This window comes from Miniopterus natalensis, chromosome 18, assembly GCF_054644295.1.
Source record: "Miniopterus natalensis isolate mMinNat1 chromosome 18, mMinNat1.hap1, whole genome shotgun sequence".
Lineage (NCBI taxonomy): Eukaryota > Metazoa > Chordata > Mammalia > Chiroptera > Miniopteridae > Miniopterus > Miniopterus natalensis.
In genome coordinates, this window is record NC_142098.1 from 26,933,118 (window position 1) to 26,949,067 (window position 15,950).

The following is a 15,950-nucleotide window of genomic DNA, read 5'->3' on the forward strand; positions in this document are numbered from 1 at the left end:
TAAAGAATAACTTTGTTTTATTTCCATGATTTGTGAAAACAAGTGGGGTAGAACAGTTCAAGGAAGGACACAGACAGTGCCCTGTTTTAGGTCCCAAATTTCTTCTTTTTGATAGGTGGTGGGAGTTGAGCAATGATGTCATCCAGGGGCCGTTCTACTGCCACCAGTGTTCTTTCATCCAAAAGATCCATGAAGAGTAGAGGCTGCAGAGAAATGAGAATGACTCTACCAGGAGTTAGGCTTCACGGCTAGTCCTGAATAGAGGACCTAGAGCTAAACCGTTAGTCTAGTTCAAGGCTGGAGGGATATAAATCTCCGATAATCCTTTCTGCCCTAGGACTCAAAATGGCTGAAAAGGTTGGGAACTTTTAACTGAGTTCACTCATAAAAGATTTCAGTGAGATTTTTCATGTTTCTCTGTACAGAAAATCTAATTTCTTAGAATCAATGTTAACTGAGGGCTCTGGAACCAAAATTCTTGACAAACGGCAAGTTACAAATGCATCAAGAAGCTAATCATACTTGAATAATTCACAGACCCTCCTCCCCTTAAAAAGAAAAAAACTGCAGGCAGGCCTGAGAAAATGTTCCAGGCCGGCCAAGGAACTCCAATCTGAGAAGCGTAAATACGGAACTTCTGAAGTAGCACGAATAGCTGGAATATCAGAGGCTCAATGGATATGTTTTATACAGAGTGAAAAGCCTGGCCCAGAAAAGAGAGTCATAATAAAGTCAATGACTTCCATTTGCTGTAAATTATCTTATGGAACATTCTCCAACTAGAAGTCAAATTTAAAAGCCAGCTTTAACACCAAGACCCCACCTGAGCTCCAATATCACTTCTCACTACCTATGTATTTCACTTGGGTTAAGTACAATGTGCCTGCCTCTAATCTACTAAGGCAAGAACAATGAAATACAGACGTAAGGAACACACATCCTCGGAAAGTCACTTGTCTCCCAAAACTAGGTCCTCTGCATGAAAAATGATGATGACATTTTGAAAGCTTGTTACATTTGATAATATCACAAGGAATCAACTGTCCAGAACATTATGCAAGATGTTTTACCTTGTATATCTTAGAAATTTTAAAGGCATGGGCTGTGCGCCTCCTGATGACATCTGATTCATTCGTGGGAGGAAGTGGATTGTACAGTAAGGTTTTGTCATTTGGAAGAGGCTAAAAAGACAAAGATATACTGTTTAAGTTGTTATTTTTATTGGGCTTATACAGAACAAAGGCCTATAGTGATTTTTCAGGCAAACACTATCTCCCAACCATCATACTACATACTTACTACCTCCCCGACTCTCCTTAACTCAGGAAGAGAGCTGTAGTCACTCTTCCAGTTATATTGTAGAGGGGGGACTATGAGGCAAAAAGAGCTTGGTACTCTGCTGGCAAGATCAAAGTGCCCAGCTGGGGCTTCCGGCCAGTCTTGTCAGTAACACTTTGTGTGACAGAAATAAACTGGCATGTGTAAGAGCTTAGCCCATGAAGGTTCTGCCTTCTAGACTCTCCCCCAACCAGATCAAGGGCTGGCCAAGTGACTAACGTTCTCCCCAGGAGAAAATGTAACACAACCACCCCCACTGATGTCACTGACACCTCAAGAGATGGCCTCTGGCCAAGCAAGTGATATTTCATCTTTGACTTCCTTGGGAAATAGCTCTGCCCAGCAAGAGGAAGTGATGGGCTTATCACCAATGCTTGGGAAAAAATATGGGCTGGTCTGGACTGAGTTACAAAGAGGCAAGCGAGTGGGAGGGGCCCTTCCTGTATCACTCAAATTGCAGAAGGCACTTGTCAGCCAGCTCTGCTTCCCACGCCCAGAGGACACAGAACCCATGAGAAGAGTTCCAGTGACACATCACCACGCACACCTCCTTTAGAGCCATCTGCTGCTTTCTCCATGTTCCCTCCACCCCCACATTCACAGATATACCAAAACACTGTGTATGTGCTATTTGGATTCTAAGCCCAAAGTGTATTACAGGCATGGCCCCAGCTTACAGTGCTCCTAGGAAAGAAAGTGCCTTCCCAGAAAAGACATATAAATTTGCAGTGAATCAAAACAGCAGCTGGCAGAGGTGGAATCTAGAACTGAAAAACTGCTCATCCCACCTAAATCATAGCCATGAAGAATAAAATTTTCCAAACTGGACTTTTTTAAAAAACTTAAGACCAACTCCTCAAGCCTGCAGATAGCATCTCAGTACATTCAGCCAAGGGGCACATGTTGTCAAAGCCACAGTCTGTATCTCCTTTGATGAAATCGCATCCTTCAGTCCCTCAGGGTGCAAAGGTGGAAGTGATTCAGCCAAATCAATGATATTCCCACACGAGGGTACCTCTGGATACTGACCTAATCACTTTCCTACTTAAGTTTATGTGCTCATAGGCAAAACAGAGAAATGGTCAAATCAGCAAAAACCAGTACACAAAGGCCCACTCCTTCCCAGGAGCCTAAAGAACGCCAGAACAAAAATGAGTCTGCAAAACAAAAAGCTCCTCTCCTCCAGAGAATATAGCGGGAGGACTTTATTCTGATCCTCCTTCCTCTAACTTGTTATAATTCTTGCTTTTAGAACCTGAAGATTCTTAGGTAAAGAAGATTCAGTAAGAGCACGGATGATAGTGGCAAAGAACTCACCAATGACTTGTCGATGATGCAGAACATGTAGGCATCGTGGAGCAGAATGTACGTTGGTCTCTTGGGATGAAAACTGATGTGTGTGATGGGTGTATCCCTTTGGAGCCAAAGGTAATGAAACCCCTGCTTCTGGATGGTCCGGCTCCACTCTGTATACTGTTTGTCTGGGATGCTATACTCAAATATCTGAGGAAGAACACAATGCAGAGGGAGCGCTGGCTCATACCCACCAAGACCAGAAGGGTATTCCTCATTCCTAACCAGAAAATATCTATATGAACCTTAAAAGTATCATACAGAGTTAGCCTTATGCTTTCTCACTACTTATTTTTTTTAATAAAAAAAATTTGAGGTAAATTACAGACTTAATAATTAAACCGCATAGCAAGGTTTATAATAAAAAGTCGCCCTGCAATCTTGATATCTTTCTTCCCCAAGACAAAATAGCCCGTTATTTCTTGTTTACATCTTTTCAGAGATATTTTACGCATACAAGACACACTGTGACTCACATCAATATAGATCACTCACGCCACCTTTGAAGAACACATGATAACCCACTCACTGGATGTACCATGCTTTCCTTATTTAATCTGTTTAATGGACATTTAGGTTACTTCTAATCTCTGGCTACTCCAAACAAGGCTGCAATGATTATTTCTGTATCAATGTCCTTCTGCACAACTGAAAGCATATTATCTGTAGGAAGAACTTTTAGAGTGGGAACTTCTGTATCAAAGATTATGTTCATTAAAAACTTTTTTAGATGTTGCCAAAATGTCCTCTAAAGGAGTCACACTAATCCCTGCAATGTATGAAGTGCTATTTCCCTATACTCCACACCACTGTGTATTATCAACTCTATTGATCTTTGCTAATCTAACAGGTATAAAAACCTTTCCCACCAGTTTTAATGACTGAAGCACTTAGGGAACCAACTGCCAGTAGGCATCAGGTGAACATTACTATTATGTGTGACAAAGGATGTAGCTTCACTAACATTTCAGTCTTTGGTTAAGGACATGGGTCTATGAAACTGAAATGAGAGATTTAATTTTTTGGCTAGAATGTATATGCGTGTGCGAGTGTAAAAACTGCTAATTAAAGTACCAAGCCTCATTTGTTTGCCTAGCAGCCTACTCAAATGTGCTTCTTGGATCACATTTAATCTTTCCAGCGAGGACAGTACTATCATGCCATTTTACAGACGAAGATATTAAGTTCAGATAATTTCATAGTGTGTTCTATAGCTCAGGTATTTTAAAGATCTTCTCCTTACAATGACAATCTTCTTACAACTTGGTATTGAAAAAAGCAGTAGGCTAAGCATGAATTTCGGCTGATATTAGGTACCCGATTTCCTCACCTGTAAAAGTGAAGGTTAATTATATGATCTTTTAGTCACTTTCAACTCCCCAAATCTTATTCCTTCCCATATCCAGTCTAACACCTGAGTCTACATCCTCTCCAGTCTAAAGACAACCAGTAAGACAAGTACTTCAGAATTCCTCCCCCTTCCTGTACCTCTTTATTCTACACTCTCAGTGCTTCGCCATCCACTGCGCCCCACCAACCTGATGGATGCTACTGGCCTATGATTCGCTATTCATGGGAGCTTTTCTTCACCCAGGACAAAACTCCCTTTATACCACCCAGTACTTTCAAAGACAGGGTCTTCCAAAATTGTCATTATCTCAGCGTCTAAGTTACCATCCAGCAAAAAGGAATTAGATGGCACTGGAATCTCTTACCTGCTGGTCAGAGTGAGCAATGACAAGGTTGTTGGTACTAGGGGCGATGGCCAGAGCAGTCACCGGGAAATTGTAAGCAGGAACTGTGCAGTGGAGCTGGGAAGAAATAACAGACACAAAAGGCAAGTCTATGTGATACCTCCCCCCAGGAAAGAGTGGATGGTCTAAGTCAATTGTTTTTAAATAGTATTCCTTGGAACTCAAAGAGTTAAATGGAAGTTCCCATAAATGTCAGGCATTTCTCTAAACAATAAACTTTAATTTCATTTAAAAAATAAATGTTTAACTGCTTACAAAACTGACAGCATTTGCAGAAAACCTCGGAATAAAGCTTTCCCTGCTGTCTCGACATTTGTGTGAATTGATCATAAACATGTCATTAAACAGGAAATCCACATCTCTACACTGGATTTAAAATAAATCAATGCCTAGGCATGACCATTTATGTACAATTACAAGGCACGTGCACCACTACACAGGAACACTTAAATGCCAGGCAAGCCTCAAAGAGCAAGCAGTACATGCTGTTGCCACAATGTAATAAAGGTTAAGTTATGTAGTTAGCAGGCAAACCCACTAAATGCAGCAGCCTGATATTATTCTGTAAATGTTTATTGCAAGTTCGAGGTAGTTCTTATCTGACTTTTATGATGAAGATGCAGATTTGTAAGCAACCATTAGTGATTCAATGTGTGAATGACAACATGATTACTGACTCGTGGAAAATGTTTTCCTGCTACTCGTCAAATTTCTGGTTCTGTTTCATTTTAAAAATACCTTGAGATTACAAGGCGAGCTATTAAAGGAAATTGTTACTAGCTATAACTATTCACCTTGACAAATCAGAATTTTCCTCTCCAAAATACAGAAATAACCTGGATTTAGACTCGTCAGCCATAAATCCTTAATTTCAAATTTCTGTGCATGAGTAGTTTCACTGTTCCCATTGACTGATTTTAATGACAGATAATAGCTTTTGGGTTTCAAACAAGTAAAAAAGGCCCTGGCTGATGTGATTCAGTGGTTGGAGCATCGGCTGGCGCACCGAAGGGTCGCAGGTTCAATTCCTGGTCAAGGGTGCGAACCTGGGTTTCAGGTTCAATCAGTCGATGTGTGTCTCTCTTACATCGATGTTTCTCTCCCTCTCTTTCTCCCCCTCCCCTTCCACTCTCTCCCTGAAAAGCAATGGAAAAATTATCCTCTGGTGAAGATTAAAAACAAAAAACAAGTAAAACAGGAAAAATTATTGGTTTTTAAAAAAAGTGCCTAGTAATTTTCCAAGACATACCAGTTGGCCTTGAGTCTTAAAGCTGCAGAGCTAACTCTCTCCAGTTTGCCACTACTAATCCCACAGCTCACCTTTAGACGTTTTATGTTGTATACATGAACTCCAGCACTGGTTCCCGATGCAGCTAACCAATTCCCATCTGGACTGACTGCCAAAAGGCACATGGACTCCACTGTCCCTGTGAGGACAGAACAACAGTTAAGTCTGAATTTAGTGTCCACAGCCAGCTCTGCCTTGAAGATGATGGCAAAAGCCAGTAAAAGACACTCAATTTTAAATTACTAATAGGATAATTTCTTCATAATTTTGCAAATAAGTTCTAGATAAGTTAATCCATTTTCACAGAGAGATAAACATGAAGGCATCACTTGCTCAGGCTGAGTGAGACACTGCCTATTATAGACATGAAGAATCAGGGGAGCAGCTACCACTAAAATCTATACTGTTTCAAAATCCTTTCCGACCAAATAGCTTTTAATCAAATTTACAGACAAATAGCCAATTCAGTAGGCTTAAAGCATATCTTAAATTTATGGAGCACCAGCTATATATTTAGCACTAAGTGAGCACAGGCACATATGAGCCATCTCTGTCATCAAAAGGTTTTAAACCAATCTGGCAACACGAAGACTCACGTGGGATAAAAATCAGACAGTGATGCTATATGCCGAAATATGTGCTGCATATAACACCCCCAAACGATAAAAAAGCTTTAAAACAGGACAGAGCCAGATGCTAAAGGATGGGTGAGGCAGGCAGAAAGGGATGGCGAACAAGGCGAGGATGACAGCGAGGTGACCTGCACAGGTCTGAGGTGGCCAAGGGACTAGCTTGACTAAGGGGGAAGCGAGATGAGAGAAGAAAATTATATATATAACACAGAGCCTAATTTTAAGGGATGCTAAATGCAAGATAAAGAGTCTTAAGTTTTATAATAAAAACATACAGGTACTCAATAAAAATTGGCAGTTTACTTTGATTACTAACTTGTGGGTTTCTTTTTCCTGCGTGCTCTGAAGCAGCTTATGAACAGTGAGAGTTTAAGAGTTGACTTCCACGCTGATGGAGTCTAAATGGCAGTGCAGCTGCTATAACCCAGGGCGAGGAAGAAGGGAAAAGGCCCTTGGGAAGTATCCAAAACACTGCCAGCTTAAGCTGGGCACTAAGTCCTCAATAATTAACTCAGCAAGTTAGCTACACAGTTACTCATTCATGCACACTCATTCATGTTCTCAAAGAACATGGAAAAGTGGTCATGAACATGAAATGACAGGTAATGAAACTGTATGTATAAGTTCATCTTTATAAAAACCACCAAAAAAGAAGGAACATGTCCATAAAATGCCTATGTACAAAGACATCTTGGAAATATACAAAAATGTTACCAGTAGTTATTTCTGGGTGTCAGGATTACAAATGATTTTATCTTTCTTCTTGCCCTGCTAACAAAAACTCTAAGAAGGGTGATGAAACTTCTCTGGCCTCAAACAAGGAATCAAAAGCGCAGTGAGAAAAGAGTAGGTGTGAGGAATGTTTCAGACCTCATCAAGGTTTTTATTTGCCCGATAGCGCCTCCTACTTTAAATTGCAAACACGTGAGTGAATGTGTATTTGCGGAGTGGAGAAGACTGTGAGTGAACACCCGACAATGAATAGGTTTAAAAGGAAAAAAAGACACATCAGAGACTGACAACTCTCTCCTGTGGCCAGTCACCAAATTCCTACCTGACTGAGCCTGAAAAGTATGCAGGTGCTTGAAGCTTCCTTCCAACAGCCGCATGACATGCAGAGACCCTTGACTAGAAGCCACAAAGAGCTTTGTTGAATCTTCAGAAAACAAAATCTGAAGGGCAGAGCGAAGGAACGCTGGCATTTTGGAAACCTTGGGGTGAACCAATAGTAAAAACCAGTGAGAGAGAGAAGTGAGACCGAGAGGCCATCAAAAATAATCACACCAGGCTTAAGTTACTTTAACGCTTCCTGTCTCTAAGGAAGCCAATTGACCAAGGGCCTAGCACACTGACATGCCTATTGTAACCTATATACCCCCTCCTTCATCTCTTCAAAAGCCTAAACTTTATTGCCACTTTCTGGCAGTTCCCTCCTCTCCAAAAACATAAGTAAATCAAAGTGGAAAAAATAAAAGACTTTTTTGTAACAGCTGTCTCCAAATAGCTTTCACTGACAAGGATTCACATCCAATATATTTCCACTTCACACAAAAATTCAATTACGCATTTTCTTCTTGTTCAGCCAGACACTGGGTTGTCACTTACCCTTTGGAGGCTTATGTTGTCATGTTCATAGTTCAACCGACAGAGAAAAAACCGAGAAGCGGTAGAATACGCTATCCAGCTTCCACACGGGGAGATGCAGCTGCAAATAATGTTCTCGGGACCCTGGCAATGTTAGGATTCAGGATGAATGTTCCAGTAAAACTTCTAACAACGAGGTTCACTCTGACATGAATCCCCATTGTCATCACTCTGGACATACCCACAATTACCTACACGTAATCCTGATAGTCATATGCTGTGTGTCACTATGATTATGTCAGAAGTAGAACACCTAAATGGTGTGGCTTTGATTTCTAAGAACAGAGGTCTATGAATACTGTGAGCTAATCTCAGCCCATGTGTACCTCACAGATAGCTTCATACTAAACCCTAACTTTAGAAACCTGAGCAAAGAGGCACTTAATGAGGGAAAGCTTTGGAGGCAAGGTGACTTGGACAACTGATTTTGTTTCGTCTACGAAAACCTGCTTTAAAGACCTCTAAGAAGCCCTGGCTGGGTGGCACAGTTAGTTGGAGCGTTGCCCTGTACAACAAAGGTTGTGGGTTCGATTTTTCGGTCAGGGCACATATCCAGGTCGTGGGTATGATCCTGGTTGGGGAGTGTAGAGGAGGCAGCTGATCAATGTTTCCCTCCCCTCCACCCTTCCTCTTGCTCTAAAAAAAAAAAAAAAAATCAATGAAAACATATTCTTGGGTGAGGATTAAAAAAAAAAAACCCTCTAAGAAATAGTTAAGTGAAAAAAGTTGTAGAACAAAGAAAAAGTTTTAATTCAAAAAGCTCATGAAATATATGTAAATATGTATGCCTCCACACGCAAATACTCTCTCACAGAAAAAGATCTGGAAGGATATATTAAAGCTAATCAATTAACAACAACTATTTTAGGAGACGGGACAGAATTACAGAGGTGGGTGAGGGTATAAACTGTCAACACTGTTTGGATTCTTTACAGTGAGACCGAATTCACCAACATTTGTGTAATTAAAAGTTTTTTGAAGGACACAAAGAAGTTCGTATAGTATATTCCCATTACTGTAAAAGGACACATGCACAAGTGGGTGGAAATTTTTTTCTGGAAGGATATACAAGAAACTATTGGCAATGATTATGTCTGGAGACTGGGGCCAGGGATTCGGAGTAGGAAGGGGGCTCGTTTTTCATTGCATAGTCTTTTGTACAGTTTGAATTTTTTTAAAAAAAGCATGTTATTTTCATAATATCAAAAGAATAAAACCAATTTCCTGTATTCCTCCATCCAATAAATTCTAAATGCCCAACTTATAATCACAGGAAATCCAGTTCTGTTGACACAGTACTTCATTCAAACTATTTTAGACTTTATAGTTAGTGATGTCAACGAAGTAATTCTCAAAATTCAGAAGGAGAAAAATGCTCTGGATTTCAGAGCCTGAACACACACAGTTAAACTTCCTTACCTTTGTCTTGAGGTGCAGTAAATGATCTGCATCTTTAGAGAGTGGAAGGGTATCCCCATGCTTTCCTGGAACAAGAAATTTCCCTGAGGTTTTTCTTCTCAAAGAAAGGTTATTTGTATATCTTTTTCTTCTAAAAAGTCATTCCTGGGTAGAATGCATTCTCTATCAGTGAGAAATGAGAAGAGTGTCTGACTAGCCCACTGTTTTCTGGGAGTATGCGATAAGGAAAGCAGGAACATTTTATTTTCTTAGCTTCTATTTGGGTGCCCTACATGGCTTACGGTACATCACTAATCCGCTGAAGCTCAGCCCCACTGCCAGTGGGTGGAAGTGGAGTTCGTGTGGCCTCGACTTCATTTGCTCCTTTTGGAACCTAAATCCAATGTAAACCTAATCCAATATAAAACAACAGAACCCAAACATTTCCTTAACAGGTCATACAAGGGGCCATTAGGCTGTCACCCCTGTGAGATCCACGTGACCTTTTTTATGCAGGGATGTCACTAACCAACATTAAATCCTGTCATTTTTCCACATCCTGTTTTTATCCCAATCAAGCCAGGTCAAACCATGATTCTACAGCCCTCACACCCACTACATCCTGCACCTTCACTACCCTTTCTACTGTACAGAACTATAAGCTTTTTACAGCTCTAACACTCTGAAGAACTCTTTTGCTCCATCTAGTGGATGGGAAACCATGAGCTCCAATGGACACCAAAAAAATCTACTTCCACTTTTCCACAGGCAGAGTATCGATTGCAATTCTAATTTCTGGCTTTTCTCTCCAGTTTTCTTACTAGAAAAATCTTGCTCCCATCTCACCTGTTGCAACTGTAGATCCCAGTCGCCAAAGATCCAAGTGATGAGAAAACTGGAAGAGGAGAAGCTGCCTCTTTTTTGAACAGGAAATGAGACGTCGCTGTATCCAAGAATCGAAAGTGATAAGTAGGCTGGAGTTATCTACTGCCTCAGTACTAGATATAGCAGCAGCATCTTAGCACATTTTTTTTACTGTTGAAATCCATTTGCTTGATAAATATTTCCTACATACTACCATATGCCAGGCACTGTCCTAGGGTCTAAGAATACACTGGTAATAAAAACATACCTACTGTTCTCAAGCTTATAGTCTAAAGGGTTGACACAGAGTTAAATAGACAATTACACTAAGTGTGCTAAGAATTTTAACACGGCTAAGCACAATATGTAACAAAAAAGCAGAAAGAATATCTAATCTAGCCTTGCCGGGGTAAAGACAGGAGCCCAGATGAGGCTCACTGGTAAAGTCTACTCAGGCAAAAGTAGGGCAAGACATTCCAAGCAGAGTGACGGAATGTGAAACAGCTGAAAGGCAAAAGGGCATTAGAGGGAATAACAAGAGTCTTCCGGAATGGCTAGGCTGGGAGGGCGCTGCAAGTGTGAGAGGAGAGGTGAGGGCAGGGCCAGATCAAGACATGTTAATGAGATGTGCTAAGGAACTAGGTTTTCATGCTGAAGGCAGCAAGGACCAAGCAAAGGCTTTTAAGCATGGAGTGATGAACAAAGTTGCTTTTTGAACACATCAATGGAGAATAGGCTGGAATTATACAAATGTAAATAAAAGGAGACCATTAACAAGCTACTGTAAAGAAATCCATATAAGAAAAGACACTAATTCAAACATGGACACTGACGGTGTAGATGAAGAGAAATGACTAGACTCAGGAAGGTTTACTGGTTGAATGGAACACAGCAGGTCAGGCGGATGAGGGTTTTTAGCCTGGGAAGGTGTCCATTTTCCTAAAAGGAACACTGGAAGCCTGAATTTTTCTCCTCATATCCAGAGTAATAAACAGCCCAGCCTTAAAAACAAACAAACAAACTCCCCATGAACCACAGCTATCTGAAAAAGGGAATGATTTCCCCAGAAACTGAAACAGGAGCACTGCTGTAAATCTCTTGGCGCCCATAAATGTCTTTGCAAGAGGCCTGCCTCAGAAACGGAATGAAGGCGGGTACTACGGCAGTGCTACAGGTCTGCTCAGGAAGTGTGAACTGTGCTCAGTCTTGTGGGGCAGGGGAATGGGAAAACGAGGGGCGAGTTGGGGGCTAGAGGGTGATACTCACATGGGGAAAAGTAATTTTTCGGAGAGCAGCATCATAATTCTTTACCTCCACTTTCTCCATGAGAGGACGAATGACTAAATGGGTGTCAGTGCCTGGGCAGAAGGGAGAGGCAATAAGACATCCGAATTAGAAAATGTCTACATGAAAACAACCAGAGCTGGGCAAAGCAGCCTGGCCAAGAGCAGAACCCACCTCCAGATATCAGTGCTGTCGGGCTGTGTGCCACGGTTCGCACGTCGTGAGTGTGATGCTGGAATGGCTTTGTCCGCACCCACTGCTTCTCACTGCTGGTGGAAGTCACAGAGACCAGCTGAAAATGGAATACTGTCCCCTCGGCTGTGCCCACCACGAAACTGTCTTCTTGCTGAGAAATTAAATCATCAAGGAGGTACATTTGAGCAAAATAGGGCCCACTTCGAAAAAGACTTCCTGAGGTTGTCTGACAGGGCAGCCTAGGGGAAACTCATGCCCAGAATTGGAAGGTAGGTTACAGGGGTGTTTTTCCTCCAGAAGCTAACATTTCCTACATGGGAGCAAGCTCACTCATAGATAACAATGCGCCCCCTACTGACACAATGAACAATACGTACCTCAACTGGTTACAGAGCTTTCATATATACAAACTAGACCTCATTAGAAATTCAACAAAAAAATAAAACACCTAGGAATAAATTTAACAAGAAATGTGTTAGGCCTATATAAGGAAAAAAAATCTAAGACCTTTTAATGGACATAAAAGATGTCCTAAATAAAGAAATCCATACTGTATTCTTGAATAGGTATACTTAACATGATAAAGATACTGATGATCGCTAAGTAAATTTATAAGTTTCATTTTTATTTCATTTAAAAAAATATGTCTTTACTGATTTCAGAGAAAAGAAGGGAGAAGAAGCAAGAGAAACATCAATGATGAGAGAGTCATTGATCGGCTGCCTCCTGCACGTCGTCCCCTGCTGGGGATCAAGCAGGCAACCTGGCATGTGCCCTGACCAGTAATTAAACCGCAGTCTCCTGGATCCTAGGTTGATGCTCAACAGCTGAGCCATGCCGGCCGGGCTGTAAGTTTTACATAACCCAATAAAAATACTGATAGTCCAATACCTGGAACTAAAGAAGTTGTTTCTAAAATTCATATAAAATAAACAAAAACACAAAGAAACCAACCAACCCAAGCAAGAACAGTAATGAAAACATATACTCAAAGATTTGGAAGCAGGGACTCACACAGACACGTGTGCACCAATGTTCACTGCAGCATTATTCACAAGAGCCAAAATATGGAAATAACCCTGGTGTCCATCAACAGATAAACAGACTCAATGAGGTGTATATATACAACAGCCTTCAGAAGGAACGAAATTCTCATAATGCTGTAATGTGGATGAACTCTGACACAAAAGAATATTACACGATTCCACCTATGAGGTACCCAGAAGAGGCAAATTCACAGGGTGAGAAAGTAAATGGCAACCAGGGGCTGGGAGATGGGATAAATAAGGAGTTATTCCTTAATGGGTACAGAGTTTCCATTGGGGTGATGAAAAAGTTCTGAAAATGGAGAGGTGACAGATGTACAAAACCGTGAATGTACTGAACTGTAGACTTAAAAATGTTTAAAATGTCAAATTTTGTTATGTATATTTTATCACAATAAAAACAATTTTAAATGTAAATAAAGTGTTAAGAATATAGGACAAAATATTACAAAACTGTTAGTCGAAGACTGAAGTTTGAAAAACCCTGAAATTCACTGTGTTGTTTTTAGAGATGAAGAGAGGGTGGCTGAGAAGGGGATATGGCCTGATCAGTATCATACAAAGACCCAGGTTCCCTGGTCCCCAGTTTAAGGCTCTCATCAGTATAATGAGCGCTGTGATTTGTTAGTTTTAAAAGGTCTTAGTTTACTTTTTAAACTTCTCTATCTTCTCAAAGCCATTTTCATTTTAACTCCAGTTTTTAAAAATACACATTATTTGCCCGGCAGCCAAAGGGTTGCCTGTTCGATTCCCAGGGCACATACATAGGTTGTGGGTTTGATCCCTGGTTGGGGCATGTATGGAAGGCAACCGATCAATGTTTCTCTCTCATATATCCCTCCTTCCTTCCCTCCCTCCCTCCCTCCCTCCCTCTAAACATGTCCTCACGTGAGGATTAAAAAACACATAAAGCACATAACTTTGAGCAAGAAAAAGAAGATAGGGTATTTGACAGGGGAATGAAAAACTAGGACCTGAATCAGCAGTTAGCCAATCAAATAGTATAAAGACTAGGTCGGTCAGCCAAGAGATATGAGATGTCTGAACATGTCTAGCATGTAGCTGCCATCAACCAGACACAGCGCTAGAAACTTTATATATGTCATATCAACTCTAATCCTTCAATACCTTGCAAAATTAAACATCATTTGGCCTATCAGGAAAAACTGTATGAAACTTTGAAATGAGCATTAAAAAGTACCGGTGTCCTGGTTTACTGAGCCCTTTGATTGTCTGGGAGCTGTTTCACAACTCTGTAAATTGTAGAAAATTGAGAGTGATGATCTTTTGCATAGAAATGCAAAACATTTTGCCTGGTGAAATGCAACCGTGGACACTGAGTCTTGCAACAATTTGTAAATTGATTTCAGCATTCCTGACGACCTCATATACATCTGTGTTCCTTGAATTCTGCTTGTACCATCTTACTGGTTCTCTCAGTTAATGAGTTACAGAAAATCTCTGACATATTTCCATCCCATGTTTGTATGAGCCATCATTTTACCCTTTTTCCCGTAATCATTTAATAGCTCTTTACACAGATAAGGAAACTGGTACTTCAAGAGGTTTAGAGGCAGGACAGACACATGGCCATTTGCCTCCAAAGCCTTTGCACTGGACACACCACACCCACTCAACCTTGTGCCAGGTCTCTTTGAGGTCACCTGCAGGCACATGGTGGTGGAGAAGGGAGGAAAGTATACCTGAAGGTCAGCACGTAAGGTGGCCCGGGCCAGCCTCTCCCTCAACTCCTCTACGGATACTAACTGAAAACCATTAGCTCAAGGCAAAAGTGGAGATACTGTGCAGTTTCGGAGCTCACACACTCTCTCCACCTCCAACAAAACAGTTCATTTAGTTTACTGGGGGGGGAAGTAGCAGTTTGATCAAAGTCCCACCCCCACCTACAGAGAAGGGTTGGGAAGGCAGGTCTCCCTCACTCCACATCCTCTCTCCCTGAGGTGGAATCATAAAAGAACTGAAAAGGAAACCAAAGAATAGAGCTCTCTCAGGACCCAGCAGGAATGAAGCAAGGGAAAAGCAGAACTGGAAAGGTGTGTGTCCTACTTTAACCAGAGTGACTGCTTCACACGGAAAAAAGCTCAGGACTGCCCTGCAAAGGAAAGCAAACGCTCCCTACGATGCCCTGCAGGAATCAGTACTCGCAGACTCGATAAGGGTGAAAGACGGAAGATCAAAGGACTGGGTGTTTGCCACTGTTCACATTTTAGTCAATGAAAATCCAATGAAAGAAATCTAAAAATAATCAGCTGTTCTGGCAAGAGTGTAGTGGAGAAAAACCTGGAAATTAGGATCAGTTTCAAAAGAGACGTGAAAACATTAACGCCAATACCACACGCATTCTGTGCCAGACACTGTACTTCGTATTTTACAAGCATGACCCATTTAATCTTTCCCCAAGCTCTCTCTGTTACTAGCATCCTTGTTTTCACTGAAGTAGAAACTGAGGCTTAGAAAAAAGTAACTTGCCCAAGGAAGATATGTAGTTATTGAATGGTACAGCTGGGATTCCAACCCAAGTCTGCCCATTCCAGAGTCTGTGATAAGCATTTCGGAGGGCTAGAATTTGTACAATTGCAATTTTTATTGAGTTTATTGGGGTGACTAGGTTTCAGGTATACAATTCTATAATACATCATCTGTATATTATATGTGCAATTGCAATGAATGTTGAATAAGTACCACAATTTACTGATTCTCAGGCACACATTTTCCCACATTTTAAAAGCTCTCAAATCAGGTTATCTTGTATCTGTCAACCTGTTCATGTGTGACATCCTCGGATAAAGAGGGAACACTAAAACTTCAGAAAGGTTGTCAAAAGCATAAAAGAAAACTTAGGACCCTCACCAACATATGGATGGCTGGGAGGCACATGTGGCAAACATGGACCTTGATGACTTAGTTAAAAAGTGATTCGGAGCCCAGCTTTGAATGTGGAAAAGTTTTAGGAATTCCTCAATCACTGTAAGTCAGTTATACTTTCCTTTTTATATATGCATTAAGTGATATGACAAAAATTTATGTTTCAGTCTCAAGGAGCTCATCAATAAGGAAAATATAACTTCTATGTTTAAAAAAAGCATTGTCATTTTATATTGTAATAGTTTATATTATATGCTTATACTATAAA

General features: G+C 40.9%; 1 protein-coding gene across 5 annotated transcripts in view; it reads right to left on the reverse strand.

Annotated features, from left to right (window-relative positions):
* UTP4 (UTP4 small subunit processome component) overlaps positions 1-15,950 on the reverse strand; it is a 27,018-nt gene continuing 11,068 nt past the window's right edge. For 4 of the 5 annotated variants that reach the window (XM_087827515.1, XM_016200779.2, XM_016200780.2 and 1 more), the window contains 11 exons: positions 11,730-11,901; positions 11,538-11,629; positions 10,254-10,350; positions 9,429-9,493; positions 7,971-8,093; positions 7,420-7,576; positions 5,766-5,872; positions 4,407-4,502; positions 2,656-2,841; positions 1,071-1,181; positions 1-203 (listed from right to left, as the gene is read on the reverse strand). In XM_087827515.1, coding sequence (XP_087683641.1) covers positions 87-203; positions 1,071-1,181; positions 2,656-2,841; positions 4,407-4,502; positions 5,766-5,872; positions 7,420-7,576; positions 7,971-8,093; positions 9,429-9,493; positions 10,254-10,350; positions 11,538-11,629; positions 11,730-11,901 — 1,323 coding nt within the window. In that variant the 3' untranslated portion in view covers positions 1-86. Of the gene's footprint in view, positions 204-1,070; positions 1,182-2,655; positions 2,842-2,890; positions 4,022-4,406; positions 4,503-5,765; positions 5,873-7,419; positions 7,577-7,970; positions 8,094-9,428; positions 9,494-10,253; positions 10,351-11,537; positions 11,630-11,729; positions 11,902-15,950 lie in introns of those variants that run through there. The other variant, XM_087827513.1, reaches the window with a different exon arrangement.